This window comes from Canis lupus, chromosome 30, assembly GCF_003254725.2.
Source record: "Canis lupus dingo isolate Sandy chromosome 30, ASM325472v2, whole genome shotgun sequence".
NCBI lineage: Eukaryota > Metazoa > Chordata > Mammalia > Carnivora > Canidae > Canis > Canis lupus.
In genome coordinates, this window is record NC_064272.1 from 26,849,938 (window position 1) to 26,877,552 (window position 27,615).

Here is a 27,615-nt window from a genome sequence, read left to right on the forward strand (position 1 = left end):
ATGTTTTCTTTCAATTTTTCCCAACCATTCAAAAATGTAAAAAATTCTTAGACCAGGTCTTGAAAAAACAGGGCATCAGCTACATTTGATTCTAGGCCATCCTTTGCTGATCCCTGATTAGAGAATACTATTTGCATAATGATAAAAGAAAACTCCATAATATTTTAATTTAACAGTTTGTTGGTATTAATCAATGATACTGTTAACAATGCCCTCATTGTATTATGTAGTCGGTCAATGAAAATAATGAATAAAATATCCACTATAAATTATATAAATCTTGGGCCACCTGGGTGGTTCAGTCAGTTAAGTGTTCAACTCTTGATTTTGGCTCAGGTTGTGATCTCAGGGTTGTGAGATCAAGCACCCAGTGTGGAGCCTGCTTAATATTTGCTCTCTCCTTCTTCCTATGACCCTCTCCCCCCGCTCACAAATCAATCTATCCATCAACCAATCCAACATCAATTCATGATAAAAAAAACTCTTCAACAAATTAGGGAGAGAGAACTTCCTGAACCTGAAAAATAACATCTACAAAAAAACCTACAGTTAACATCATACTTAATGGTGAGGAACTAGATGCTTTCTTACTAAGATCAAGAACAAAGCAAGGATGTCTTCTCTCACCATTCCTATTTAACTTTGGGAAATACTAAATAATGCAATAAGTCAAGAAAATAAAAGGTACACAGATTAGGAAAGAAGAAATAAAGCTGTCTGTTCTCAGATGACATGACTGTGTATGTAGAAAATCCCAAAGAATCAACCAAAAAAATTCCTACAACTAATGTTTCAAGATACAAATATACAAAAATCAATTGTTTTCTTATGTATCAGCAATGAACAATTGAAATTTGAAATTAAAAACACAATAATATTTATATTAGCACCAGAGAAATAAAATAACTTAGGTATAAACAAAATCTAACAAATTTGTGCAAAAACTATATAAGGAAAACTACAACAGTGTGATGAAAGAGATCAAAGATCTGAATACAAGGATCTGTGTACACAAATATGAAGACTCAATAATGTCAAGATATCAGTTCTTTCCAAGTTCATCTATAGCTTAGATGCAATTCCAACCAATATCTGAGCTAACTGACAAACTAATTCTAAAGTTTATATGGAAAGGTGAAAGATTCAAAATAGTCAACATAATGTTGAAGAGGAAAAAAGTTGGAGGACTGACACTACATGACTTTAAGATTACCACAAAACTACAGAAATCAAGACACAATGGTATAACTGAAAGAAATGACAAACACACCAAGAGAATAAGACCAAGAGGTCCAATATAGTCAACTGATTTTTGAAAGGAGCAAAGGAAATTCAATGGAAAAAGGACAATCTTTTCAACAAATGGTGACAGAACCAAACGTGGAAAAAAAAATCCACCTAGACACAGAGCTTACACATTTCACAAAAACTAACTCAAGATGTATTATCAGAGACCTAAATATCAAATTTAAACCAAAAAAATCCAGAGGGTAACACAGGAGAAAACGTAAGTAACTTTGCACTTTTGTAACTTTTAAAATATAACACCTAAACCATAACTCATGAAAGAAAGAATCAATGCGGGCGCTTATTAAAATTAAAAACCCGGGATTCCTGGGTGGCTCAGCGGTTTGGTGCCTGCCTTTGGCCCAGGGTGCGATCCTGCAGTTCCAGGATCGAGTCCCACATCAGGCTCCCTGCATGGAGCCTGCTTCTCCCTCTGCCTGTGTCTCTGCCTCTCTCTCTCTATGTCTATCATGAATAAATAAATAAAATCTTTAAAAAATATATATAAAAAAATTAAATTAAATTAAAAACCTCATTGGTGTGAAAGACACCGTTAAAAGAATGAAAAGAATGTAAAGATAGAGACTGGGAGAAAATATTTGCAAAACACGTATCTGAGAAAATACTGGTACCCCAAATATATAAAGAACTTTTAATGAGAAAATGAAAAAATTTTAAAAGGGAAAAGACTTGACTCTAATGAGGAAGATATTCTGATAGCAAATAAGCATTTGAAAAGATGCTCATGGGCAGCCCAGGTGGCTCAGCGGTTTAGCACCGCCTTCAGCCCAGGGCTTGATCCTGGACACCGGGGATCGAGTCCCACGTCAGGCTCCCTCATAGAGCCTGCTTCTCCCTCTGCCTGTGTCTGTTTCTCTCTCTCTCTCTTTCTCTTTCTCTCTCTGTCTGTCTCTCATGAATAAATACAATCTTTAAAAAAAAAAAAAAGATAGAAAAGATAGAAAAGATGCTCAACAGCACATGTAATTAGGGAATTGCAAATTAAAACAATAATGACATATCACTACATCCCTGTTAGAATGGCCAAAATCTAGGACACTGACAACACCAAATGCTGGCAAGGACATGGAGCAGTGACTGTTCATTCATTTATTCCTGGTGGAAATGGAAAATGGTACAGCCGCTTTGAAAGACAATTAGGTGATTGCTTACAAAACTAAACATAATCCTACCATAAAATCCAGCAATCACACTCCTTGATATTTAATCAAATGAATTAAAAACTTATGTCTAGGGATGCCTGGATGGCTCAGTGGTTGAGCATCTGCCTTCAGCTCAGGGCATGGTCCTGGGGTCATGGGACCAAGTCCCTCTGCCTATGTCTCTGCCGCTCTCTCTGTGTCCATCATGAATAAATAAATAAAATTCTTAAAAACAAAAACAAAAACAAAAAAAAGTCTATACAAAAACCTGCTTATAAATGTTTATAACAGCTTTATTCATAAATGCTAAAACTTAAAAGCAACCAAGATGTCTTTCAATAGTCAATAGTAAATAAACTGTGGTACATCCAGACATGGGATATTATTCAGTGATTTTAAAAAATGAGTTATCAAACCACAAAAAGACATGAGGAGACTTAAAAATTATTGCTAAGTGAAAGAAAGAAGCTTATCTGAAAAGGTTACATACTCAATGATTCCAGTGATAGGACATTCTGGAAAAGGCAAAACTTTTATATAGTAAAAAGATCAGTGGTTTTTCCAGAGGTTCAGGGTTAGGGAGAAAGGGATGAACAAGTGACACCCAGGTGATTTTTACAATATAGGACACTGTAATAACAGGTATACGTTATTCATTTGTCAAAACCCACAGAATACAGAATTTACAAACTAAGAGCAAACTCTAACTTAAAATACATCAACACTTGACTTTAGATAATAATAATGTATTAACATTAGCTCATCAATAGTAAAAAAAGATACCATACTATTTCAAGATGTTAATAATAGAGGAAAGCTGCAGGGCATTTGGGAACTCTGTACTTTATAGCCAATTTCTCTGTAAACCTAAAAGTGCTCAAAAAAATAAAAGGTTATTTTAAAAAATTATCTAACATATATTTTTCCTTAGTACACAACCCCACTGAATGGGTATTAAATGTGTACTGTGTCAGAAGATAAACAAGGTCTTTTAGATGAATTTTTAAAAGTCCTTATAAAGACCAATCTGACAAAATATAATACCAAACATAATATTAAAGTAAAAATAAGTTACATTGAAGAACAATAGAGTGAAGAAATGGAATTTCTAGGACTTAAAAATGATTTTCCTATTTAGGTTAAAAATATTATAAAATACTGAAATGTATAACCAAGAGAATATATTATTCATATATATATACAAATATATTAATGTTATATTATTGTATGTATACCCTTTATAGAACTCTTAATCTGTTGGGTGTTGTGTAAAGTGTGCTATATACATGATGCTTTTATTGACTTTATTGTTTACCTCACTAAACATTATTGATAGTGAATAATACTATGATGGTTATACACAAAATTCCACCCATCAGCCTCCAAGAAAAGAATGAGTCTTTTAACCAAAGTTAGTGACATTTAAAAAGTCATAATAAGTAAATTCAAATGTTTTCTCATACAGATACAAGCAGAATCAGAGAAAAATACCTGGTATCATCACTATTAAAACATTCTAAAAAATCGCCCATTAAAGACTATGTACTCATGTTATACTGCCTCTTTTATGAATGTTTTCTCCAATTTGACCCACTGTTGTCAGCTTCCCCTAATCCATGCCAGTTTCTTCAGCCTGTACTGCAGAAAACTACCTAGTTGCTTCTATCTCTGTACTTCCATTGCAGGTATATATACTTCTTTATAGCACTTCTGCTATCATAATTCATCAAAAAAAAAAATACCAAAAAACAAAGAAAGAAGCAAACCTTTCTTCCCCCACCAACTGATGATAAGTACAGTAAGTGCGAAGACATTACTTTAGTCATCTTCCTATCTTAGGGGCTTTTCAACTCCAGTGAAAAAAACTTCATAAATTATGCTGAAAGAATATACAGTACATCAAAATTCAGAACAGCTAATTATTCTCACTAAACTGGATATGAACTCAATGCTTTTTAAAGATTTCTGATGCCTTATCTTCCTTCTGCCATACCTGGTTATCCCAATATATGAAACTTCCTGCTTGTTTTCATTGTTAACCAGGGAAAGCCCAAGACTGTGGAGAGAAAAGGTTATTTCATGATCAGCCTGCTCCATTTCTTCTGCCTGCAGTGCTTTGGAAACCAAGGCAACATCATCAGTGAAAAGCAACACTCTCTGGCGCCCATCTAGGAATGATACCCAGTGTATCTGGGTGTTTGCATCATAGGGAAACTGGCCACATTCATCCTGGGGAAAAGAGAGACTTTGTATTAAACCCATGAGCAGTAAGTTTTTATTACATAAAGTTAAACTACAGTAACTGAACATCTAGAAAAGTTAAAAACCATGGCTATAAATTGGAAAACTAATCTTCAAAATGACATAAATTAATTAAAATCAAATTAAAATAACCTATTTTAAGACATAACTCCCCAATTTTTTTTTTCAAACAACAACAAACATTAAGAGTGCTTAATTTTTTGTGTGTCCTAGGTTTGACAGTTCAAAGGGCACTCGGCAGGAAGAAGAGTATCCTTCAAGGTTCCAGGGCCCTAAGACACTTACTTGTCTCCAAGAGGGAGAGATTCCTAAGTTTATTAGAATAAAAGTAACCTAGTTTAGGTAAAACTAACCCAGTTTATTTTTATGTTTTAATAACTTATAACACTGCAAATGTATATTTACATATATCACACTATTAAACAATAAAACTATGGTTTGGGGATCCCTGGGTGGCTCAGCGGTTTGGCGCCTGCCTTTGGCCCAGGGCACGATCCTGGAGACCCAGGATCGAATCCCACGTCAGGCTCCTGGTGCATGGAGCCTGCTTCTCCCTCTGCGTATGTCTCTGCCTCTCTCTCTCTCTCTCTCTCTGTGTGACTATCATAAATAAATAAAAATTAAAAAAAAAAACTATGGTTTGTACTTAGTGTGTACTGTTTTGCAAAATCTACTTGGTTAAAGGTCTCATATAGCGCTTAAAAATATAAGACTTGATTTGGTCAATGGTTTCAGAGACTGAAATAATGATTCCTCCTCATTCTGGGCTTAACATTTCATGTTAATACAACAGTTCATTTCAACAAGCAGTACAAGCAGATGAAAAGTATGTGCCTTTCATCTCATGCTTTCCTGGAAAAAAAAAAAGCAAATAAAGGATTTATACAGAGGAGATGAATAGCTGAGTTTTGTTGTTGTTGTTTGACATCTATTGCTTTTTTATTGAAGTATAGTTGACACACGATGTTTCATCAGTTTCAGGTATACAACATAATGATTCAACAACTCTATATACTATCCTATGCTCACCACAAGTGTAGCTACCATTTGTCCCCATTCAACATTATTACTATACCACTGATTATATTCCCTGTGCTGTACCTGTCAGCCCTGTGACTCATTGTGTAACTGGAAGCCTGTACCTCCCACTACCCTGTACCCATTTCACCAACCCTCCCACCTCAACCTCTGGCAACCACAAGTCTGTTCTCTGTATTAATGGATCTGTTTGTTTGTTTTTTAGATTCCAATGTTTAAGTGAAATCATAGGGTATTTGTCTTTCACTGACTTATTTCACTTAGCATAATACCCTCAAGGTCCATCCATGTTGTCACAAATGGCAAGAACTAATTTTTTTAAGACTGAGTAATACTCCATTTTACATATATACATAATAAACCACATGTTTTTTGTCCATTCATCTATTGATTACACAGATTGTTTGCATACCTTGGCTACTATAAATAATGCTGCAACAAACATGGGGGTGCATATACCATTTCAACTTAGTGTTCTTGTTTTCTTTGTGTAAATACCCAGAAGTGGAATTACTAGATACTGTGGTACTTCTGTTTTTAGTTTTTCTGAGGAACCTTTATACTATTTGCCACAGTGGCTGCACCAATTTATATTTCCAACAGTACCTGAGGGTTCCTTTTTCTCCATCCTCATCAACAAACTGCTTTAAAAAAATCTATTGCTTTTAATATATATGTCAAAGTAGCCTATTCAATTTTTCAAATTCTAGTATGCAACCAAATTTTGCAAATATTTCAGAGATATCTATTAAGAAGGTGAGTTCTCTATAAGGTACAAAATTTGATATGTCTTGGTTTCAGTCTTAGTTATTACTGAAGTACTCTCTAATCGCATTTTTCATGTTTGATCTGTTAAAAATAAAATATCCTCTGATTCCTATGTTTCAGTTAACTTCTAGCATTTTAAGTTTTATATTTTGATACCATGTTTTTCTTGGCATGAAAGTTTATGGTTGTCATGTCTTTTGTCATATCATCATATTCTATTTAAAGGTTAAATGGAGGAGAGGGGAAATAATACCAGCATAGTCAGAGACCTCTGCTAGAACTCCCATGTCTCTGAGCCAGGGAGCTAAGAGGATCAGGGAATTTAAGCCTCTGTACCATTTGCAAACCTTGAGTTTGTCTTGTAAAAAGTAAAGCACAAGCAAGCGAGTAGAGATCCATCAGATTGTCATGGTGAAAATTATTCCAAGAATCTTGTAACAGAGGAACTATCAGTCTAATTTTTCAGAAGTGGATAAGTCTTTCTCTCTTTTATGGGTATTTCAGAGGGAATATAGGAAAGGATAATTCAGCCACTGTTGGCCAATTACCATTTTAAAGCAAAAGTCAAGAAAGCTTTTTAAAAAACTGACATTATCAGACAGTGGAAGAGGACACTGTATGAACTTTTCATAATAGAATATATTTCTACAGAAACTAGATGATCTATATCACTAACACAAGAGCAATTCCTACACTAGAGAAAGCCTGGTAGCGAATTCTTAGCGACCTTCCCAAAGTTTAAGAGTCTAAGAATAACATATTTGATCAAATTAGCTACCTTAATAGTTTCAATAAATATTTCACTAAATTTCTTACATGGGATCATTTGTATACTGCCAGATTCCTCTAATTAAAACACAAGGTCTTCATTGGGAAAATATGCCTAAAAACCTCAAAGCCAACAGTGGTATGCATATGTTCAAAATAAAGTTGTTTTCTCTTAGTTTTAAAATGCTTTTCTTTAAAAAATAAAAGGTATATAAAAAGATACTTTATTGGTCTTTATTTGGGCAAGATAAAGCAGGCCCCTTTTTCAAATCGTAAATAAGTTATCTTGACTAATCTAAAATACTGGTATGAACTACTTGCAATCTAAACTCCAAAACCAGCTTTCAATTCATTTTTAGTTCAGTAAGGACAAAGATGACTGTATGAAGCTGCTTGTCTGCTTCCTTAGCCACCAGGCAACACATACAGCACTCATTCCCATCAAATGATACCTTTAACAGACTGTGTTCTCCAGTATTTGCTGCATACGTCCATGTAAGTTTTTTGGTACCAGTAGGATCTGCCCAAGCAAAGAGTCGAGCTTCTCCTGGCACCAAGTGTACTTCTTCCTGTGACCCACTGAAACACAACAGCCAGAGGGAAGATTAAAATATCTAGGCCTTGAGAAACTCAGACCTGTGGCTTACAAAGGAGGGGACTGGTATAAAAATCTTATAAAACTCCTTGTTAATAAACAGAGCTCTGCCTAAAAGTAAGTACTCTAAAATAGTCAATAAACTAACAGTTTTGAAGCTTGAAGGAATGCCTCTCTGAAGTTGGGGTATACTCCAAATTGATGCAGGCAATGGAATTCGTTAAGGTAAACAAACTGGTACATCAGAGCTCACCTGCAGGAAAAGCTACAAATTCTTTAGCAGCAGCAGAATTTCACTCAGTGCTTAAATTTAAGTTTTTTAATCAAATGCAATAGATAAGAAACATGGGTCTTTAGGAAAGAAAATATTTATGTCCATTCTGTTGCTACTCAAAGTGTGATCTATGGAGAAGCAGAAACATTATCTGGAGCTTGCGGAAAGTGCAAAATCCTGGGCCTCATCTAAAACCTACTAAATCAGAATCTGCATTTTAACAAGATTTCTGGGAGATCTTTAAATTTATCCTTAAAGTTTAAGAAGTGTTAGTCCATATTACAAAAAACTTTCTAGAGAATAACAACAAAAGGAATCCAATTAGGTTTCAATCCCATAAATCTCTCACTGGGGGCAGCCCGGGTGGCTCAGCGGTTTAGTGCCACCCGCCTTTGGGCCTTTGGCCCAGGGCCTGATCCTGGAGTCCCGGGATCGAGTTCCATGTCGGGCTCCCTGCATAGAGCCTGCTTCTCTCTCTGCGCCCCACCCCTCTATGTCTCTCATGAATAAATAAATAAAATCTTTTAAAAAAATAAATAAATAAATCTCTCAGTGGATTCAAGTCAGGAGAGTAAAGAATAGGTAAATCTGCAAGGCATTATTTTATATAAAATAATTCTACACGTAAAAATAACCTTATATATAAAGATTTTATACGTATATGAAATAATGCCTTGCAGATTTAGAATTATTCTTGGAAAATATATAATATATATCTTAAGGGTTTAAGACCATCTGTGATGTCATTAAATAATGGCATCATCTAAGCCAAATGACAGCACAAGCAAGAACAACAAAATTCCCATCATTCCATACTTTTTTTTTCAAATTTTTTTTAAGATTTTATTTATTTATTCATGAAAGATGCACAGAGACAGAGAGAGAGGCAGAGACATGGGCAGAGGGAGAAGCAAGCTCCATGCAGGGAGCCCAACGTGGGACTCCATCCCGGGTCTCCAGGATCACACCCTGGGCTGAAGGCGGCGTTAAACCGCTGAGCCACCTGGGCTGCCCTCATTCCATACTTCTGTTCAACATTGCTACCTATTCATTGTCCTCTCATTTAATCTTCTACCATCGTTACTGGGAGGAAAAAAAAAACAACAACTTGATAGAGATTTATAGGGAGAGGTTCACGGACTATTACCAGTTACTAAAGAATAATAATACTTAAACAGGTTTACAATTCCTTTATATGCAATTCTGAAATTTTAAAAACTCCAAAAGTCCAAAGATTTTTCTCTTAGTTTTGTGTCGAGAGTTATTTAGCTAATAAACTTAATCTGAACTGATATGAGAATATAAATAGTTTTATTTATCCCTCTTTGTATGAATATTTATAAGTTTTGCCAGAGGAATATTAATGTATTGGACTCTAGAGAACTGTCTCAAAACCTGGCAAGGGTATTACAATAAACAGCATGTGTTTCACGTTACCCTTCTAAAATCAGAAAACATGTGGAATGTGAAACACATCTACCATCTCAATGTTTCCTAGAAAAGACTATGGACCAGTAAAAAGCAAATGAGATTTTCCATGAACCTTTTTTTTCATACCTCTGTTTATATGTGACGACATCCTGTGATGTGTGGTTTATTACTAGGGCAGGTGCAGATCCCTCATGATAATCAGAAAAGGTTATGACAGTTGAATGTTCAGCAATGTTTACATCCACCAAGATGCCCCCATTCTATCATAAAAAAAAAATTGTGTTTGAGGTATTGGTTTAACTTGCAGTGACATTTCGAATTTCAATTAGTTATGTAGACATGAAAAATCTGTTTTCTTAAGTTCTTACTGAGAAGCATACTGGTTCTGATGTCTTACAAACATATGTATAGCACCTTACAAATATATATATTAGCACCTTCAAAGAATTACCAGATTTCATAGCATGTTTTAATAAAATATTTTAAAGCAAATTTTAAAAATTAAAGACATTTTATTTTAAAACATGAAAACATACCAGCTCTTCTAAGCTCAATAAAGTGCCATTATCTTGTCGATTATAAAAAAATGGTCTGGAGGATCCTTCACAGCCCACCACTCTCACACAAAGTTTGCCTGACAAGTTTTCAGGCCAAAAGGGAAGGCACTAGAAATATAAAAGTTAGTATCAGTCTTAAAATATACTGTGGTAGAAGACAATGGCTAATTAAGTTTTCAATTCTAAACTGGATCATGATACAACTATTAATAAGTTTAAAATATTTCTTCCATATAGCATGTTAAAATTATTAACAATATAATACCCTCTTACGAAACCAAAGAAATTCCATCAGAAGAACACATATGTATGTATTAGTCTGTATGCACTTATGGAAGAATAATTATGAGAAACTAAAGAGCTTACTAATTAAGAGTCCCTCAAATATCTTGAATATTTAAAACCTATAATCTTAAAACATTTGCTTTTGTGCATATCCTATTTTAACTCCTTAAAGCACTATGAATTATTTCACATATTATCTTAAACTAGAAAGATAATTGAAGGCAGAGAAGAGGACACCACAGACCTTGCTGGAAGTCCTAATGTTATCTTCCTGTTTGATCTTAATTAAAGCATAAACCTCTTTGAGCCTTATCCGTAAAACTGAGATTTTTAGTTCCTGATATAATACAAAATGTCCTTCTGTTATACAATACTAAGTAAGTTCTATTTCTGAATAAAAATGCTACTCTTAACAAACCCACATCAATGATAATGAGCATTTATTTGTTGCCAAGTCTACAGACATCATTCTAAGTGCCTTGGAAAACTCATGCTTCTCAGAACTCTAAATCTGTATAACTGCAATCCTCCCTCTTAAGCTTCTTGCTAAATATTTTTAAATATATTTATAATTTTGTTTTTTAGATATACAGAAGAATGATTCTTTCCTTAAGATCAGCTGTTTTGGATGAAAACTCCGGAAATTCAAGCAGTAATGCTCATCTATGCACCTGTCCTCTTCATTCTTTTCCTTACTCCCTTACCACTTGTAAAATCTTATTGAGCCTGCAACATTTAGTTCAAATCCCATCTCTTCTATGAAACATTCCCTTTAATCTTGGCCACAGTGACTGAGACTTCCAATGACTGTACTGATTTTAGAAAAGTATGAGATTCAATTTCCTTCTCAGTAAAGTGAGGGAATTGAATTTTAGGTAGTTTTTAAGGAAACTTCCAGATAATCTACTCAGAAATTCTAAAACCACCTATAATTTTTCATATACTATCTTTTTTCCATGTGTTAATTTATATGAATCTTAAGCCCTCCAACAAGATTATATGCTTCTTGAATGCAGAGACATTTTCCTCACTGTTGAGAAAATTCATAGTACATTATCTTTATGTTTTCACAGTACACATCCATATGTTCTACACATATAGGAAGAACTAGAGACTAGGTGTTAGCCCTCTACTGGTGATAAGTATTACCAGTAATTTTCTTCTTTTTAAACATGAGTTTATAGTCAAAAGTCAAAGTTGGCTATCATATTTTAATACACAAATATCATAGCAAAATGAATATAACAAAGAAGTATATGCAATTCTTATTTGTATGTCTATATTTATTTGTACATTTTAGCAGCCAGTTATAGTAAAGAATATTTTACCTCTGAAGAAGCAATATAGTTCCACTTATGAGTTGGCATTGAGCCATCAGATGCAATTTCACCAACTTCTAGTTCTAATGATGACTTGTTTGCAATGGTACAAAAGGGGGTCAGAGTAACTATTCGTGTAAGATTAAAACTGCTCATTTTGATGCTAACACCAACCTGTATAAAGTAACAAACAAATTTATCATTTCCCAGTACTTTATATAGCTTCTCTGAAATCTACAAACACATACTCCATTCACACATAGATTTCTTAAAGTATTTTAAAATAACACTTGTTAAATGAAGTAACTAATATAAGCCATATTCAACTACTGATTATCTTCTCACTCAAAAATTTTTGGTTCCTTTATTTGGCTCCATCTGAAATCAATTCAAGAAATATCAAGGGGTAATCTAATGATGACTTGTAATAACATATTTAGTTTATTTATATTTTTTGTTTTTTAACATTCCAGATATAAATTGTTTTATATTTAGTGGAGAGGCTCAAGCTTTGCTGCTTTATCATCTCTCTATTAATGAACTAAGAAGAGAATTTCAAAGTAGCAATAAAACAGGTCAAATGGTATCAGATTACTCAAATTTTCAGTCATTTGGCAGGGAGTAATATGGAATGAGGATTCTAATATATTCCGAATAGTCACCAAGTTGCTTACTTCAATGCATTCAACTTGCTGCTTTAAACTTTGATATCAAATTCAGGTTTTGTCCTGATACTAGGACCACAGAAATTTATAGAGGTAAGAGTCCTTTAAGTAATACTCCGATTTCAAATTTCTGTGCCCCTTAGAATTTAGCTGTTTAATGAACCAAAGAAAACATGAATAAAGTAAGAAGTAAATAAGGAAGCAGACTCTTACCAGGTATTCCATATTGTTGGCAGGACACTTCACACACCCATAACTTCCCACTGTATCCAATGAAAAACTACTGGACCAGGCACTAGTTGAAATTTTTAATTGTACCTATACCAGAGAACACATCATCATTACGTAAGAAACCTTAAAGACTATGTTGTATTTTATTTGAGGGAAAGTTGTTAGACTACAGAAATTGATTTAGTATCATGGGACACCGAAAAACATAAAGTCATACTGCCAATGGGTCATACAGCCATAGATGTTCCAGAGGCCAATAAAAGCAGAGCTCTGATCTTCCTATTCGCCTATGAAATGAGTTTAGCGAATTTAAAAATGTATACCAATGAGACCCTCCATTGCTTAAAAAAAAAATTATGTAAAATATTTTCAGTATTACACTTAAGATACTGAGCTAACAAATTCTTAAAGTTTTAAAACATAGAGAATTTATGCCTTTAACATTATTCAGCAAATGTTAAATAAAGGGAATCATGATCAACACAATAGAAGGTAATAGGACACAGTTCCAGTCTTCAACTAAATAGGGAGATGAGAAACACATACTAATAATTATGACATGGGGCTCAATGTTATTAAGAGTTATATGAGTGGTACAAAATGCTATCAAGGTGAGAAGGTAAAACGTTTACTTCTGGCTATGAGATTTAGACAAAGTTTTATAGAAGAGATCTAATTGTGTTCCTCCATCTACCCAACTAGATTATTAAAAACCTGTGGACAACCAGAGGTAAGACACATAAACAAGTAATTACAATGCTATAGATTAATCGACACTTTAGGACAGTGATTCTCAAAATGGGGTCCCTGGACCAGCACCAATAGCATCACCTGAGAATCTGTTAGAAATGCAATGTTCAGACCCTATCCAGACCTAGTAAATCATATGAAAGGGGAACAACCCAGAAATGTGTTTTAAAAGCTCTAAAGGTGATTCTAATGCATACTAAAATTTGAGAACCCCTGCTCTAAGAGGACATGGATGTAACATCTAGCTCCACTTCAGACAGTTAGAAATCCTTCACATGTCAGGTCTGAGCACAATGATAGTCTAAGGCAGAACAGCAGAGATAACCAGAAAAGATCTGGCAGTCAGGGAAAGCATAGGGGAAAAGGCATTCTTAGCAGAGGATGCAGCACAGACAAAGGTCTAGCAGCAAGTACTTGGGGTATATATGATAAGCAATTCCAAGATAGGAAGCTACAAAGGAAAGAAGGGACCAGAGCACAAAAGATCAGGCTTAGACCCTAGGTTCTTTCTCAGAGGCCTGGCTTAGTAGCTACATACCTAGGTGAGCTCAGTTAACATAAGCCAAATCCAACTCTTCCACCTTTGGAAATGCTATTTCGTTACTGGTAAATCTGGCTTTCTACCTGACACTACTAAAAGAAAGAAGTAATTCTAAAGGCCATAGAGAAAAGGGCAATTCAGCTTTGGGAAACCTGCTGGTCCTAACATGCCACTTGAACATGTATTCCTGAAAAGTCTCCTTGGACCTACTTCATACCAGTGGCACTTAGCAACTGGTGATTCAGGGAAGGCTAATGACTCATGAGTTTCCAGGTTAGGAATTTATCTATTTTTAATTGTTAAATTAACCAAAACACACCTTATTTTTACTAAAAATGTTCTTCTTCTTGAAAGAGAATAAAATAATATCCCTGAAATCAGCTGGATGTTTCATGTGAATGTCTTCTGAACGATACTGGAGAACCCGAGATGTCTTGTTGATTAGCCAATAGGGACTAAAGACAGATAGCACCATCCGGCTGCCAATTCGTCTGACATGTATTGACAAGTCAATTGTCATCACTTCTGCAGAGTCAGAGGAAAAACACACAAGAAAGAATTCGGGAAGTGTATCACATATACGGAAATGTCCACTCCAGTTTCTGCCCTGATATTTCATCAGAACTAATTCCATTACTTCTCCACTGATTTTTGAATGTAGAACGTCAGCAGCACTGCCTTCCGCTAGCTCATGAGTTTCTGCTGTTCCCTAAAGACAAACAAAAATGAAATTTGCTTAGTGATTTTATTAAAACCTCTGCAATAGCAATATCCATATTTTATACAAAGGCTAATAAATAACTTATCAGATTAACTGACATTTCTTCAATGAAGTACCATGTTTACATATTCTGAGTGTCCAATAACCACTAAGAACTAGAAAGAAAACACTGTATCATAGCCAAAGGCAAAAAATTGTCTTTTGGCCATAAGTAGGCCAATAGCCAAAAGTTTTGAAAAAAAAGATCTATGCCAAGAATCAAAGGATGGATGCAGGAATGCTGGCTGTTGTCTGCATCATTAAATGAGCCACTTAATTGCCTGGGCTTCTGCTTTATCTGCTATTCACACACTATGCCTAGTGGTTCCCATATAAATAGGAGAAGGAAAGTGATATCAAACTATTCTGACAAGCTACCTAAGTAAGGCAGAATTATTTCCAAAATGAGTAATAGCCAAATAATAAATCAGGCTTTCTTTTTGAAAGTTTCTCTTACATAAGTACTAGTTAGTTCATTTAATTCATTTTAGTCTTTAGACCTCAAGGGTAGCTCATTGTCAGATAAAGAAAAGAAATAATTTAGGTTCCAACACTTCCCAGACTTTTGTATTTTAAAATGTTGTGGCATGAAAATCTAAAAATATTTATTATACATCATTATTAAAAACTCATTATTTCTCAAACTATCTTAAGTTCAACAGAAACCTGGATCAAATAATCATACTATTAACTTTAAAATAAAAACTTTAAAATAAACTTTAAAAGAATATAAGATGAAGTATTTACCCACTGGCTTTTTTCTATCTATTAGCTACTGGAATTTTACTTAATTAACAGAAATTTTTATGGCTCTTAACTCATAGCAGATACAGCAGAGTTCAGTGGTAGGGAGCAAAGGAGCCAAATTGCATGGTTCAAATCCCAGCTCTTCAACTTACTAGCTGTGGGTTCTTGGACCTATTACTTAACCCCTCTGTGACTCAGTTTCTTCATCTGTAAAATGGGCCTAATCATAGTACCTACTTCAAAAGGTTATTGCAAGGATTAAATGTGTTAATACATGTAAATCACATGGCACAGTGATTACCATATACTAAATGCTGTATCAGTTTTTGCTGTTATTAATATTATTAAAGCATTATGAGTATGCTATGGAAAATACTGACCTCACCTAAAAACACAGTAAAAAAAAAAACCTGAATTCATTCTGCAATAATAAAGGTCAAACAAAATACAGGAGACATACCTCAAGTAAGTATCTTAGAGAATATGGGAGAAGGTTCCGCAAAGTGAGGGTAGGATAAAGATGAATAATGTAAGCTGGATCCCAGTCTTCCTCATGGGTACATATATAGCTTAATTCATCAGGCAGAGCAACAGTATTGACAATGAGAGGTAAGAAGTTGACTTCTACTGATGGACACTGAAGCATGCATCTGACTTCCCTGCTCCTGTGAAGTTCTTCTTTCCAAGAAATATAAGTGGTGGATACTTTGTAGTGATTTTCTAAGATACCAGCTGGCTGAATAAACAACTGACATCTAGAGAAAAAAAAGAAAACAGAGTAGGGAAAAAAAGTTTTTATCAAGAAAAAGAATCTCATGAAATCTTTTTGGTAACACCGTAAGGTAAGTACTATTATTCCAATTTTTACAGATGAGGAAAACAAGGATATGAAAGGTTAAGAAACTTGCCCAAAGTTACATAGCTAACCCATGGAAGAACTTTCCAAGAAAAAAAAATCTGTAAACAGTGACAAGTCAGAAAAAATAGTCATTTCAAATATAAAGGCAATCTAATAAAGATATATTTCAAAATTCTAAAACACTGAATATACAACAAGAAATTTTCATCTGGTAAATTCAATAATTAAATAAATGTATTTCTCTATATATGTCCTAAAATTGGCTTTTACACATCTTTAGATAATGAAAAATAAGGCTACTTTTTCTAGAATATAGATCCCAATTCACAGAATTAAAAATATGTATTATGAACCTTTTAAAATTTGGTATGTTCAAAGAAGTATGTACCTATACGAATCTAAAGGAACATGGAACTCCTCTTCAGGTCTGGCTACTCCAATGGGCTCCAATAGCTTAACGTTTCTAACAGATTTATAGACGATGAATGCAATAGAGAAATGGTTTTTAATCTGTTAGATAAAGAAGATATACAAGTTGTTTAAAAAGATACAGGTACTTGAAAGAAAAATGAACACTGCACAGTTATTTTAGATCTAAAAAGTTTCAAACCCAGTATTAGAAGATATTTTTATGGATAATTAGAATTTAGGATATTTAAATGCTATATGTGAGAGACTAGATGTTTAAGTGACAGTTGAAAATTTCTAAGATATTCACATGCTTTATGCTGATGTTCACTGTCAATATATAAAACATACTAGTTTTGAAGAGTTCATTCATAGTATTTCCCCCATTACAACCTTTTTTCAATGCACCATATAAAAATAGAAAAGGATAGAAAAAGAAACATGAGGGAAAGTAATAAACTCTCTTTTCTTCATTACAATGTGATATAAGCTTGAGCTAGTCGCTGAGAGATAACAATGGCTAATAATCTTTTAATTTTTGATCTGATGCTATAACTAGGAAGAAACGTTCTTTTGATGACCATATAATGAAACCTGTAATAATGCACAGAGGAAAAATGGATAAAGACTTAAAGGTAGAAAAGATTAAGATACTAAAATTTTGTTCTGGGGAAATCATTCCAATATTTTCTTACACATACTAGAAAAACACAGTCCCAAGTGATAAACAAAGAGAATAGAATGTTATCCTATTTGACAACCAGCTATAATTATTAATACTCCCAATTCTAAGTCTTTAAAGAAATAGACAAAAAGCTTCATTAGTTTTAAACCTAGACCATAACAAAAATGGGCTTTCAAGTAGCAAGACTGTTTAATCAGACATTTAAAATGAAGAGTATTACAAAAGCAAGTTGGAATGCAAATAGCAGCCAGTTCAATCTACAATTTATTTCTGAATAATCAGTATTGACCTAATGTTTTGCTATTTTCATATATTCAGCTAAATGACTGAATACTTCTTAATGTGAAGGGACACAATTCACTTTAATGCATTACCTGCAGAGGAGAGCGAAGGGTAATTACTTTATTCCCTTCAGTTGCATCAATTTGTACCAAGACTGAGTCAGAATGACTGGCATTGGGATTCCGTACATTATACAATCGCCTTCCAGATCTGGCAACAGGGACTTTTGCAACTTCCGTATATCCATGAGGTACTAAGGCAGAGCATGAGTGAGAAACATTCCAAATATTTACCTATATTTCTCTGAGACAAAGTACTTATCAACACCTTAAAATAATGACAAGACTATTCCTCTTCATGACCAAAACTGATGACTACACAAAATGCTTTTCTAAGACACAGGAACTAACAAAGAAAGGAAACTGAAGAAACTAAAAGTTAAGAAAAGAAAAGAATCAAGTTATAAAATTTTTTGACCCAAAACAATTTCTCTTGAGGTTTTAAGTTGTACTAAAACCAAGAAACAGGGGCACTTGGGTGGCTCAGCTGCTTAAGCATCCAACTCTTGATTTCAGCTCAGGTTATGATCTTGGGATCCTAGGATCAAGCCCTCCTTCAGGCTCCACACTCAGCAGCAAGTCTGCTTGGGATTCTCTCTCCCTCTGCCCCTCCTTCCCCTTGCTCTTACATACATACTCTCTATCTCTCAAAATAAATAAATAAATAAATCTTTTTAAAAGACCAAACAAACCATGAAACAGGTTCTTCAAGCTAGAGAACAAACTGATAATTACCGGGGTGGGGGAATGGGTGAAACAGGTGATGAGGATTAAGGAGTACACTTGTGATGAGTATCGTTGTATGGAAGTGATGAGTCACTATATTGTACACTTGAAACTAATACTACACTGTATGTTAACTTATTGGAATTGAAATAAAAACTTAAAAAATGTATTAAAACAAAATCCAACTGGCTCCTTGTTTTCAACTATATAGCAATGATACCTTTTTGTTGTAATAGTGATATTAGTGTCAATATTTTAAGACTTCTGAATATAGTTGATTTTCCTCTCCTCTTTGAACATGTTCTTTTTGAAGCCTACTACATATTGTATTATTTAAGGGCACAGAAATAATCTAACTTTCTAAGGCAAATCTTTTTTTTTTAAGACATTTATTTTAGATAGCACATGCATGTTAATGGGGTGGCAGGGTCAGAAGGAGAGAGATAACCTCAAGCAGACTCTTCCCTGAGTGCAGAGCTGGACACAGGGCTCGATTCCACAATCCCGAGATCATGATCTAAGGTCATTCTTTAAATTTTTTTTAAAATATTTTTATTTATTTGAGAGAGAGAACAAGTGAGAGAGTTAGAGCTAGCACAAGCAGTAGGGAGGGGAACAGGGAGGGAGAGAAGCAGAGTCCCCACTGAGTAGGCAGACGAACCCAGGGCTCGATCCCAGGACCCTGGAGATCATGACCTCAACCAAAGGCAGACACTTAAGCAAATGAACCACCTAGGCACACCAGGTAATTCTATTTTTTTTAAAGATTTTATTTATTCATGGGAGACACACAGAGAGAGGGAGGGGGGTGGCACAGACACAGGCAGAGGGAGAAAGCAGGCTCCATGCAGGGAGCCCAGCATGGGACTCGATCCCGGGTCTCCAGGACCACACCCTAGGCCAAAGGAGGCACTAGTAACCGCTGAGCCACGCAGGCTGCCCACACCAGGTAATTCTTAATGAAATTTAATTTTTTCAGGTTTAGAAGAAGAAGACAAGAGTTTGATCAATTACAATTATTTGTTTCAAGGAGGGCACTTGATGGGATGAGCACTGGGTGTTATTCTATATGTTGGCAAATTGAACACCAATAAAAAATAAATTTATAAAAAAATTATTTGTTTCAAGCCTTTAGAAATGCTGTCTCCCATAATATCTGCAACAGTATCTTCAAATTTTATGAAAAATAAGCACCACACCTATAATTCCAAATATGCCCATAAAATAAAATAAATATAGCATACCAAAGGTTAGAGCGAAGAAGGAGCTTTCTTGACGGCTCAATACAGATAATTTTCCTTGTCCTGAAGGTTCCATGCTAGCATATTCCAATTCCAAATTTTGACCAACATCAACATCATAAACACCACTTTTCCCAGGGGAGCCTATTACTCTAAGACTATGATTGGGCTGCACCTTGACAGGAACACCTATAGCATTTTTTACTGTAAAAGGAGCTCTATCTTTTAAAGAGTAGTCAAAAGTAGAAGCAGTGCCCTCTGAAAAACCCTGAAAAGGAACATAATATCACAGTAAAATTTTCACAAAATTCATGTTTTCCAAAATTAAACTATGACTATACATTTTTAAGAAATTAATTTTGATGACAAATGTAAATAATTCATACATGTTTCAATTTTAAATCCCATTTGAAATATTCAAAGCAAAAACCAAACATACCTTGGCTAAATTGTTGAAGACATTAAGGCAACTTTTGGATATTGTTATATTCATTGTATCTCCTGAAGAAATATGAACTGCAGTTTGTGGCTCAGGAAGAAAAATAAAATCATCTCCTGGCATTAAACTTTTATCCTGGACTGGATTCTTCTTTATCTATGAGAATAAATAACAACACATTTAAGTTATTAGTCAATTAATAATAAAATTTAAAAACTCTCAAAGAGTTAAAATCTCCTAAATTGGTCATTTTATATGAAGACTCCTTAATAGTCTCATTTTCAAAAATAATTAGTTCTTTGCCTAGATTTACCACAGATCAGCAGTCCTTCTTTGCGTAGTCAGTGTGTGGGCTAATGTTTAGAACTGTGCCATGAGGGATGCCTAGGTGGCTCAGCGGTTGAGCATCTGCCTTTGGCTCGGGTCCTGATCCCTCAGTCCTGGGATCGAGTCCCACATTGGTCTCCCTGCATGGAGCCTGCTTCTCCCTCTGCCTCTGTATCTGCCTCTCTCTCTCTCTCTCTCTCTCTGTGTCTCTCATGAATAAATAAATGATATCTTTAAAAACAAAGACTGTGCCATGAAAGCACTCAAAGTCAGCTAACAATATTTGCCCAGTGTCACCTGACTAAATCAGTCCTTAAGTGTTGATGAGTGATCTAAAATGACCCTGAACTCGGGGTGCCTGGGTGCCTCAGTGGTTGAGCATCTGCCTTTGGCTCAGGTCATGATGCCGGGACCCTGGGATTGAGTCCCACATCGGGCTCCCTGCAGGGAGCCTGCTTCTCCGCCTGTCTCTCATGAATTAAAAAAAAAAAAAAAAAAAGATGACCCTGAACTCTAAACTGACTGGAGGTCCTTCTACTTTTTACCATTAACATCTATAAATACTACAATAAGCTTTCAACCAGTTATCAGGTTCCATCACAGTTTTTGTTCTAATAGAGCCAAAGCCTTATAAAAAATTGTTAGCCTGTCCGTGCCAGAGACAGGTAGGTCAGAAATATTTTTCAACTTTACGGAGAAGAAATTGGGAAACAGGTTAAATGACTTCTCATTTTTAAAATAAGCATCTGCTGAGTCAAGTTCAGTGCCTCACACTCAATCAGGCTACTCCAGAGAATGGTATTGTGATAATTTGTTAAGGGTATATAATTCATGTTCCTTTTAGTTTAGAAATTGTGCTTTGGTATATAAGATTCTGAAGTGCTCTCAAGAAATACCATAAGGAGATAACACACAAAAAAATCATGAACTAGAATTCAAGTTTTCTCAAAATTTTTGATCTCTTAAAACCAAAACCAATGAAGATCTCAAAAGAGCTTCATTTATATGCATTATATCTATCATTGTGAACTCTATTAGAAACTAAAACTGAGGAAAATTTTAAATATTCATTTTAAATAATAATTATATGTTAAATAATATTTAATGAAAGATAACTATTAAAGTTATCTTTATAGTAAAAAGAGGGGCATTTACAAATCTCTCTAGTGCCTGCCTTAAGAGAGGTAGATTCTCATTTTTGCTTCAGTATTCATTCTGTTGTAATATCACATAGTCTCTGGAAAATTCCATTGTATGCTCATGAGAGAATGAAAATAAAAACAATATATAATGTCTGAGTATTATTATGAAAATAGTTCTGATGCCATGGATCCCCTGAAAGGGCCTCTAGAATCCTAGACCACATCTTGAGAATCATTGTACTGAAAAATATAAATGAATGTCCTCAGTACCATTCAATATAAAGATATTTCATGGTTTCCTTACATTAAGCCTTAAATTCCATGGTCTCTTCCCCTCCACTCGCTCAATCAGTGGCTCCCAAACAGCATGAGTCTCATTGTAATAGTGAACCTGAAAGGCACAGAATTATATTAACAGTCTTTCAACTTTAACCACATATTTCTATAACCAGTAGGAAAAAGTATTATGTAATTAATGTTACATGTCAATTGTCATTTTAACACATCTGAAGACACAAAGAATATCTATTAATAAGGAGGGTGCATTTTCCTTTACTCTTACTTTACTGCCATAAACAAATTATTTAACAAAAAAAATAATAGCCAATGAAATAATACTATGTATTAACAAGTTAATGTTAGAATGTATTATCTATTAATAGATATTACACTTGCTTTGATGATGCACAAACAAAAGTTCACATCCTAGTTCTGCAATTGTACTTTTGAGGAGTTGGCTCTGGAAGTACTAAATGGTGGTATCATACCTCTAATGTCATGTCAGCAGTAGCAGCCATTAGGGAAGTCCAATTTTTAATATTTCCAGAAAACTTAGACTCTGCCAGCAATAAAGGTACAGTTCGATGTCCAAGGCCACATTCTAAGGTAACTTGAACTGACTCTACAGCAACAGCACAATTTTCCTCTACTGATTGATGCTGAATGTCTTTGAAATTTTCTGTTACTTCGGTTGCCATGTCAACACCAAGAAACCAAGAGTTATAATCACTAATAGGTTTGACACCCCAAAGATTTTCTGTTTCCTTAGATGTATCCTTGGATTCATCTTCTTTTGTCTTTGGAGACATAGCAGCCATGATTGTCATCACAGTATTCAGAATTATTGGTGAAATCTTTAAAAGAAAGCAGAAAACTTTTAAGAATAAATTGTTTCCCACATAAGAAGAATACATAACACAAAAGTTAAAAAATGAATTAAATATAAGTAAATATTAAATATATTACATTCAAACCTAAGGAAAACAAAAGGGAATACACAAAATTATATGTCAAGTCAACTAACCTCTCTCATAATGATGATTTCTGCTCAGGCTAATCTGGAATTAAGTAATTAACATTATCGGTCAGTTGTTAAAAACTAAAGTTAAATTGATCAATTCAGAATAAAAAAGTGCTACGTAAACAGAAAAATGTAGAAGTATAACTGATTTTTTCGTTTTTCAAATAGCTGTATTAACTAAACTAACATACATGATCCTCATCAAGGTATACATACATGGTTTTCATTTGTCTTACTAAAACAAAAAGCCTAAGGATCACCAGGAATCTCCTTACACTTAGCCCAAGATCTGCAAATTCTACCTCTTTTATCTTTGTATAGTATCTTTGCTCACCTCCTTATTCCTATCACTGTGCCTTAGCTCTACGCTGACAATGCCTTCTTGTCCAGTCCGCATCCTCAGAACCCATCCTCCACACTTCCACCAGCACTATTTTTCTAAAACCCAAACCTGGGAATGCCATTCCTATGCCATAAATCTTCAATCTCCCATAACTTTAAGGATAAAGTTCAAACTTCTGTTCAGCTTAGGACACAAAGGCCTTTGTGACTAATGCCTAATCAATTAGCTAACAAAGGAAACCTAAAGTCTAAGCAATAGGAGTTAAATAAGTTAAGTGGATTCCTATACTGTTCAGTTCTCACATCCTTTACTCATTTAATATGCTAAAAAGATAGGATTCCATCACCAAATGAAGGATCTGATATGTACTTCTTCCCAAACTTACCTGTCAATCAAGTCCATTTTTTGTCCTTGCCTTAGCAATGTCACCTATAATTAGTGCTCTCAATCTTACAACTCCACCACACTTTTCTCTCCAGCCATGTGGGATTACCCCTCTAAGTCTTAAAAGGGTTTTTCATACCCCTGCTTTTGTGCATACTGCAGGTTCTGTCTTAATAACCCTTACCCTTCCTGTCCATCTAACCTTCATCAGACTTTGAAAACTTAGTTCAAGCAGCCCCACCCTAAGGCAGCTTGTTCGGATGTCCTGGTCTGAATTAGAGGCCCCTTGCCTGTGCTCCCTGTAGCACCTTGTGCACGCCTCTAGCTCTGAAAGCTGGACTCACTGATTTACTTCTTTCTCTCACATATGTCATTAAATTTTTTGAAGGTAGGGACTATATTCCCAATACCTTGTACAGGACATTTTTCATACATAGTAAGAACTCAAAAAATGTTTGCTTAATAAACAAGTAAGCTGATATACAAAGAAAAGACAATTCCCCCAGCACCTTAACCTATTGTCTTAGGTTAAGTGCATGCAAATTTAAGAACTTCTTCCCCCATTTACTACTTTAAGCTTTTAAAGAAATAAATTTGTTAACAAAATAAAATCTAAAACTACCTAGTATTTTAAAACATTGAGAGAAATCTATATTGTTATTTGTATGGTAACTCAAATGACATTAGTTTGAGCCTTGGTTTAATCACTATTGGCTATTTTATAGCTACTATCAGAATTGGTATTAACCATCTCAAATTTTGGGTCCTTTGGACAGAGAAAGAAATAGATTTTGGAAAGTATTCTATATCTTCCACTTATAAGCTATCATGAGGTCATACTTAAACAATACAAATGCCATTGGAGAAGAGATTGTTTCTTCAATATTTCAAATGTAAGAGATTTAAAAAAAAGCAAATCCTAATAATTTATTTCTAGCATACATCTGTCATTGTAAATATTTCATAAGACAAATAAAACATTTAATTACACAATTATTAAATTCAAATCATACCTCAAAAGCCTAAAAATAACTTACTACAAACGATAATAACTTCATTTTTCCATCCCTCCTTGCCTTCTCTTTCCACCTCATCTGTTGTCCCCCAAACCCAATCTCCTCTCTAACATACACACATGCCAATAATATAAGAGATAAAAACTATCCTGATCATTTGTAGATATTTAAAAGTACTCTTTTATAAAAAGATAGAAAAAAACATTTGCTTTCAAGAAAAAAGTATTTTAATGTTAGTGGTATTCACTGTTTAACTATGTGAATGACTAGCATAATGCTATAGTTACAACAGCTAGTAAAAGATATTGTTAGAAAAATAAGAATTTTTACTCAAATAATATGAGAGGCACTAACCTTAATTATAAATTCTTCAACCATAATACTTATATTTTGTTTTCCTGAGGCCCACATACATTTTTCCATAAATAAAGAACATGGCTGTAAGACCTAGAAACAAATAAATGAAATTCACATTTCCTATATATGTATATATATATATACATATATATATGTATATATAAAATACACACAAGAACATGTCTTACTTAACTGGAGATCTTTACAGTCTACTACTAAAAGCAAAAGGCAAATTAAACTAGTTGAGAATTTCTTGTGAGGGCCCTTCTGAACTATGACAAATCTGTGAACATTGTAAAAGTACTTTAAGCAGTTCTTATTAATTCCTCTAGATCAAATTCATAAGTAATAATGTACATTTACTAATAGAAGCTTAAAATATTTCCTTTCACTGAAATATATTTTAAATGATGCCCTCTGTAAAAAAAAAAATGCATTTAAAATATCTGTAAAGATGAAGTAAAGACTATATTAAAGTCTTACATTCACAAAGAAGTACCTGAGGAAATGAAATTGTTATTTCATTGTAATTTTTATGACCACTAAATCACTTGAAACTGTTAATTTACATAAAGAGTTCTGTTAACACATTTAAAAAAGACTATGGTAAGGTAGGTAAATAGAAAGTTTCCATATGATCAATAGAGGTCAGTCCTAAGTATTATATAAGGTCCTTACAAGAATAAATTTCAAATCTTCAAACCCAATGATGTACTAAAACTTTGAAGCTTACATTTATATACATTTATCATTAAAGAAATAAACTAACCTTGCATCTGAATTGAATGAGGGAATTAAGTGTTGCATAACTGTCATTTCAAACAAATTGGGATGAACTTTTAACAGAGTGATTAATATAAGCTCTCTGTGATATGCCAAAAGAAGATGATCCTGCTAAAGAATGCTCCATGATAAAGTACAGACTAAGCCTAGCACTGCATTTCTTTATGTAGGCCACTACAAATTTTAATTTAAAGTAACACTGCAAAAGGGTCATATAATGATCCTCTTTAATGTTATATTTCCAATTTAACATTTAAAAATTATTCTTATGGCAATTAAGCCAATTAACTAAAATCATATTTTTCAACAATAATGTGAACAAATAATTGAAGTTAACTTTTGATACAGCAAAACACAATCTCTTTTGGTCACATGACTCCAAATGAAATTCTTTTCATTCTAAGCTTAAAGATTTTAATAATTGTTCATGCATTTGTTCATTCATTCACTGGATATACTGTGGTAAACAAATGAAAAAACAGATGAAAAGGAATGTTGATTTGTACTAAAATTCAAAAACCGCTCAACAAAAGATGGCACAATGAAAAGAAAACAAGTATAAAGATAGTTGTTAGTTCCGTCACTAACAGCCATGGCTGAATCATTTAACTCAACATCCTTATCTGTAAAACCTCACATTTACAGCAAATAATCTCTGAAGTCTTATAGAGCCCTCATATTCCAGGATTCTATGAATCCACCATTTCTGTCATTCTTCACTCCAAGCTTATAATAAGATAATTCTTACTGTGGTGATGTTTTTTCCTCTTTTTTCTCTGAGAAAAGGGCAAGCCAGGACTTTAAGATCTCTCACAGAAGCTTCCATCATCTGTTCAAGTTTGGATGTTGACAGAGAGAGGTTACACTGGAATGAGGCTGTCAGAGCAGGAGCATCAGCTTTTGTCAGATTGGCAACAAATACCACTTCGGGATCTGTGATCTTGGCCTTTAAAGTCATATTTGGTCTTACAGAGTCGTCTGAAAAACCAAAAATAGGAACCAAAAAAGTTGTAGTAAAATATATCCTGTCCCTTGAGTATATATTATCTTTAAGTCACTAAGTTGTTTCTATTATCTTGTTATAATGGATATTGAAGAACTAACAATATTAATAGTTATACTAATGATAAATGATTATTAACAAATGCTGATTCTGTGGGATAATGCAATCTGATTTCTGTCATAAGAAGAACATTTCCATTTTGACCTAGCAAGAATAATCTTGTTTTGAAGTCGTTTTTGTCAGAATTCAAGTGTGTACATAATATACATGAGCATGTATTAGACTATGTTGCAAAGACAAGGAGGAAAAAACAAGAGAGGGGAATATAAGGAAGAGGATAAGAGACTCTGATATCAAAGTTGGCCTTGATTTTACCATAAAATGCATAGTCAGTGTACTACAATCTATACTATAAATACATTAAATATATATGTGAATATAGAGATATCATATGTGATTACTATGTAGGTATGGTAAATGGAAAAATTAAATTCTGATCTTGCCAGTAAATGGCATTTTCCAATCTTGCTCAGTTATACATTAGAAAGATAAATGTCTGATCTTAAACTATTATAATTTAACACAGAAAATCACTGGTCTACTTAGTAATGCTGGAATAAACAATTTATTGAGCAGGGAAATAACTTCAGTGTACATCAATACCAGACACGTGCAAATACTCCGGTGAGTTTAAAGCTGTTTACAGTGATGTCCAGGGGCATCAGGCTGGGTGCTCCATATCCCCACTCTCTGGCTCTATCTGTTCAACTGTTCTTCAATGTGCTATAATTCTTTCATATATTTTCTTTGAATAAATGAT

General features: G+C 34.1%; 1 protein-coding gene across 6 annotated transcripts in view; it reads right to left on the reverse strand.

The window, feature by feature from the left end:
* VPS13C (vacuolar protein sorting 13 homolog C) overlaps positions 1–27,615 on the reverse strand; it is a 176,356-nt gene that overhangs the window by 33,372 nt on the left and 115,369 nt on the right. For all 6 annotated transcript variants that reach the window (XR_003146096.3, XR_007407480.1, XM_025472615.3 and 3 more), the window contains 16 exons: positions 26,541–26,770; positions 25,007–25,099; positions 22,377–22,742; positions 21,914–22,000; positions 20,141–20,296; positions 19,705–19,969; positions 17,768–17,928; positions 16,689–16,810; positions 15,902–16,196; positions 14,254–14,643; positions 12,626–12,730; positions 11,757–11,921; positions 10,123–10,251; positions 9,713–9,846; positions 7,739–7,865; positions 4,444–4,679 (listed from right to left, as the gene is read on the reverse strand). Coding sequence is in view for 4 of the 6 variants with exons in the window: in XM_025472615.3 (XP_025328400.1) it covers positions 4,444–4,679; positions 7,739–7,865; positions 9,713–9,846; positions 10,123–10,251; positions 11,757–11,921; positions 12,626–12,730; positions 14,254–14,643; positions 15,902–16,196; positions 16,689–16,810; positions 17,768–17,928; positions 19,705–19,969; positions 20,141–20,296; positions 21,914–22,000; positions 22,377–22,742; positions 25,007–25,099; positions 26,541–26,770 (3,061 nt within the window). In the remaining 2 variants the exon portion in view is untranslated. The remainder of the gene's footprint in view (positions 1–4,443; positions 4,680–7,738; positions 7,866–9,712; positions 9,847–10,122; positions 10,252–11,756; positions 11,922–12,625; positions 12,731–14,253; positions 14,644–15,901; positions 16,197–16,688; positions 16,811–17,767; positions 17,929–19,704; positions 19,970–20,140; positions 20,297–21,913; positions 22,001–22,376; positions 22,743–25,006; positions 25,100–26,540; positions 26,771–27,615) is intronic.